Source organism: Squalius cephalus (genome assembly GCF_949319135.1).
Source record: "Squalius cephalus genome assembly, chromosome: 7".
Lineage (NCBI taxonomy): Eukaryota > Metazoa > Chordata > Actinopteri > Cypriniformes > Leuciscidae > Squalius > Squalius cephalus.
In genome coordinates this window covers 47,702,519-47,707,518 of record NC_137128.1, presented here as the reverse complement: position 1 = coordinate 47,707,518, position 5,000 = coordinate 47,702,519, and the positions used below count along the sequence as shown (strand labels likewise).

At 48.7% G+C, this 5,000-nt stretch overlaps 1 protein-coding gene across 3 annotated transcripts in view; it reads left to right on the top strand.

Annotated features, from left to right (window-relative positions):
- LOC307161988 (receptor-type tyrosine-protein phosphatase S-like) overlaps window positions 1-5,000 on the top strand; it is a 156,163-nt gene that overhangs the window by 124,978 nt on the left and 26,185 nt on the right. For all 3 annotated transcript variants that reach the window (XM_079877007.1, XM_079877006.1, XM_079877005.1), the window contains 3 exons: window positions 1,958-2,045; window positions 3,621-3,836; window positions 3,910-4,067. In XM_079877007.1, the coding sequence (XP_079733133.1) occupies window positions 1,958-2,045; window positions 3,621-3,836; window positions 3,910-4,067 (462 nt within the window). The remainder of the gene's footprint in view (window positions 1-1,957; window positions 2,046-3,620; window positions 3,837-3,909; window positions 4,068-5,000) is intronic.

Here is a 5,000-nt window from a genome sequence, read left to right as displayed (position 1 = left end):
AGGAGTCAAGCACACACACACACACACATGCAGGAGAGGACAGGAGTCAAGCACACACACACACACACACATGCAGGAGAGGACAGGAGTCAAGCACACACACACACACACATGCAGGAGAGGACAGGAGTCAAGCACACACACACACACACACATGCAGGAGAGGACAGGAGTCGAGCACACACACACACACACATGCAGGAGAGGACAGGAGTCAAGCACACACACACACACACATGCAGGAGAGGACAGGAGTCGAGCACACACACACACACACACATGCAGGAGAGGACAGGAGTCAAGCACACACACACACACACACACATGCAGGAGAGGACAGGAGTCAAGCACACACACACACACACATGCAGGAGAGGACAGGAGTCAAGCACACACACACACACACACACACATGCAGGAGAGGACAGGAGTCGAGCACACACACACACACACACACACATGCAGGAGAGGACAGGAGTCAAGCACACACACACACACACACACATGCAGGAGAGGACAGGAGTCGAGCACACACACACACACACACATGCAGGAGAGGACAGGAGTCGAGCACACACACACACACACATGCAGGAGAGGACAGGAGTCAAGCACACACACACACACACACATGCAGGAGAGGACAGGAGTCGAGCACACACACACACACACATGCAGGAGAGGACAGGAGTCAAGCACACACACACACACACACATGCAGGAGAGGACAGGAGTCGAGCACACACACACACACACATGCAGGAGAGGACAGGAGTCAAGCACACACACACACACACATGCAGGAGAGGACAGGAGTCGAGCACACACACACACACACACACACATGCAGGAGAGGACAGGAGTCAAGCACACACACACACACACACACACATGCAGGAGAGGACAGGAGTCGAGCACACACACACACACACATGCAGGAGAGGACAGGAGTCAAGCACACACACACACACACATGCAGGAGAGGACAGGAGTCGAGCACACACACACACACACATGCAGGAGAGGACAGGAGTCAAGCACACACACACACACACATGCAGGAGAGGACAGGAGTCGAGCACACACACACACACACATGCAGGAGAGGACAGGAGTCGAGCACACACACACACACACACACATGCAGGAGAGGACAGGAGTGGAGCACACACACACACACACATGCAGGAATCGTCCGGTTGCTGCACTGTGAATAATTCAGAGCCGCAGTCGATCTGTGTTCTGGCTGCTTCTGGATGCTGAGCTCAGGAAGAAAATCATTTCAGCTCCCGATGCAATAACTGCAGCACACACACTTTACAGCTCGATCTCACCGCAGCGCACGCTCTCACTGCGCAGATGTGTGTGTTACAGCAGACGCCAGCCGAGAAGTGTGCTTCATCTGCGAGAAAGACGGATGATACATATACGACTCACAAATGTTCACAAACTCGGACGGTTCACTGCAGTTGTAGAATAAATACAGTAACTCTCGTATCATCACTGATAATGCTAGTGGGAGCTGATTGTAAAGCGCTGCCAAAGCTAAAGAAGACGATCATTTTATTTATCACTAAAATTACATATTTAAACGTTTTTTTAATAAAGAAAAATTCTTAATGCCTTAATATCTTGAATGTAACTCGACACCGTTGCCTCATTTAGTATGCGCGACTCTATGAATATGCAAATGAGCCCCGCCTCCACTCACTCACTCACTCAGAGATCCACTCATTAAACAACATTAAAAGCTGGATTTCACCACCGGGGGACTTTAAATTCATGTTGATTCATTGTCAATTTATGCTGTAATTCACACACACACACACACACACACACACACACACAGCTGAAATGCAGCGTCTGCGTCACGTTCGCTAGGGTTCATTAGTGCGCAGCTCGTGGGCTTAATGAGATCCTGAGCACTAACTAACTCCTGTTGCGTCTGCACCTGCAGGAACATCTATGTGGTGGTGGTTCCTCTGAAGAGAGCCCGCGGAGTGATCCGTCATCTGAAGAGCCCAGACGAGATGGACCTGGAGGAGGTACAGCCGTCACACTCTCACTAGCCTTAGCGCCAGTTTCACTGTTAACCAAACCAGCATTTGAGATGCTGCGACGCCATTGGTCCGCTGGTCAGTCCAGTTATCCAATCATGGAATGTCTTCTTATCGGATGATAACTATCAACCTCATATGAGCAGTGTTGTGTACAGTTACTTTAAAAAGTAATGCATTACAATATTGGGTTACTCCCTTAAAAAGTAACTAATTGCGTTACTTAGTTACTTTTTAAGAACCCGGTCTGGGCATTTTATAACACAAAAGTGCTATAGCCTTAGCGCCAGATTCACGCGTGTACAGTAGAGGGCGCCGCTCAAACACACCTTTCAGCTTTCAACACTTACTTCACCAGTAAAAACTAAAGTCTATACAAAGAACATTGGTCAATGAAGTGAGATTAAATGCATAAAAATATTTGTTTTATGTAACATTTAATTATTGGAGGTTTGCATAGTCTGAATGTGCACTTGACTGAGTTTTATTCATTTTGAGGAATACTGAATCTTTTTGTGTGTAAGTGAGATGAGTAAATGCTCACATTTAGTCCATAACTACAATAACCATCATGTTCACACACACACACACACACACACACACACACACACTCTCTCTGCCCTTTGATTCCTCTCAACATGAGGACAGGAGAGCTGTCAGTCAATAAATGGGAAAACAGTAACTTGCGTTACTTATTTGAAAAAGTAACTCAGATATGTTGTTGTAAATTTTAAAAGTAATGTGTTACTTTACTAGTTACTTGAAAAAGTAATCTGATTACATCACTGGAGCTACTTGTTCTGCTTTCCCCCAACACTGCATACGAGCACATGTATGTGTCCATCCAGTGTTTTTATGCAATAGCCTAAACTGTGGATAAAAACAGGAGGATGGAAACATAGCTTTGATTATGGTTATTATTATGTGTGAGATCTGAATCCACTAATGCAGATCTACAGGTCTGGCGTGTGTTGAGGTCTTCTGTTATTATGGTTGTCTGGAAGACTGCGTAAACTCCTGCGGTTTGACTTCTCCTGTCGGAGGTCAGAGACCTGATGTAATGCAGGGTGTGAACACACATGTGACGATAACACACCTGACCCGAGACCGTTCTACACAACACTAGATCACATTTACAGATCTGCAAACTCACACGAGCTGAAACTGCTGACATGTTCTCCAGGGAAAGCCTCGTCGACACTCAGAAGAGAGTTTTCGTGATTTAACATGTTAAAGACAACATTTGCTGCACATTTATCAACACTACTTGAACTTTTAATCACACTAGCCACAACTCCAGTCCTCTGACCTGCACAAGTCCTTCCCGAGCTCGATCTGCCTCTCTCTGGCGTAGCATGACTCCTCCTGTAGTGGCGATGATCGTGTGATATACGAGCAGGGTGAAGCTCACACGCAGATATTAAACAACCAGTTGTTGTTTCGCAACATTGAAACATAAAACTAAAGAAAAAATGCTTCACTACTTTCACATATCTAACCTGAATACAGCAAACAACATGTGTGTGTGTGTGTGTGTGTGTGTGTGTGTGTGTGTGTGTGCAGCTGCTGAAGGACATCAGCCAGAAGCAGCGCGACCCGCGGCAGCGTCAGGTGGACCTGCGCAGAGCCTACATCACGGCCCGCTTCACCCCCGCCACGCTGCCCGGCTTCTTCACGCTGGGGAACCAGCAGGACTACGGCGGCTTCGAGAACCGGGCCTTAGAGTCCGGCCAGGAGTACGTGTTCTTCATCCTGGCTGAGCTCAACTCCACCACTGGGGTAAGATGTGCCGTCTGTACGTGTGTGTGTGTGTGTGTGTGCAGGCGTAACGCTCCTGTGTTTGTGTGTTCAGAAGATGTTTGTGGCCAGCCCTTACACCGACCCCGTGATCGCGCCGGACTCGGACCCGCAGCCGCTGGACGCCAGTGACGGGCTGATCTGGGTTCTGGGACCCGTCCTGGCCGTCGTCTTCATCGTCTGCATCGTCATCGCCATCCTGCTCTACAAGAAGTGAGTGTGAACCCCTGTGTGTGTGTGTGTGTGTGTGTGTGTGTGTGTGTGTGTGTGTGACCTGTCAGCCAGAGTGATCGTGTGTGTGTGTGTGTGTGTGTGTGTGTGTGTGTGTGTGTGTGTGTGTGACCTGTTAGCCAGAGTGATCGTGTGTGTGTGTGTGTGTGTGTGTGTGTGTGAGACCTGTGAGCCAGGGTGATCGTGTGTGTGTGTGTGTGTGTGTGTGTGTGTGACCTGTTAGCCAGAGTGATCGTGTGTGTGTGTGTGTGTGTGTGTGTGTGTGTGTGTGTGTGTGTGTGTGACCTGTTAGCCAGAGTGATCGTGTGTGTGTGTGTGTGTGTGTGTGTGTGTGTGTGACCTGTTAGCCAGAGTGATCGTGTGTGTGTGTGTGTGTGTGTGTGTGTGTGTGTGTGTGTGTGTGTGTGTGTGTGACCTGTTAGCCAGAGTGATCGTGTGTGTGTGTGTGTGTGTGTGTGTGTGTGTGACCTGTGAGTCAGAGTGATCGTGTGTGTGTGTGTGTGTGTGTGTGTGTGTGACCTGTGAGTCAGAGTGATCGTGTGTGTGTGTGTGACCTGTGAGTCAGAGTGATCGTGTGTGTGTGTGTGTGTGTGTGTGTGTGTGTGACCTGTGAGTCAGTGATCGTGTGTGTGTGTGTGTGTGTGTGTGTGTGTGTGTGTGTGTGTGTGTGTGTGTGTGTGACCTGTTAGCCAGAGTGATCGTGATCGTGTGTGTGTGTGTGTGTGTGTGTGTGTGTGTGTGTGTGTGTGTGTGTGTGTGTGACCTGTGAGTCAGAGTGATCGTGTGTGTGTGTGTGTGTGTGTGACCTGTGAGTCAGAGTGATCGTGTGTGTGTGTGTGTGTGTGTGTGTGACCTGTGAGTCAGAGTGATCGTGTGTGTGTGTGTGTGTGTGTGACCTGTGAGTCAGAGTGATCG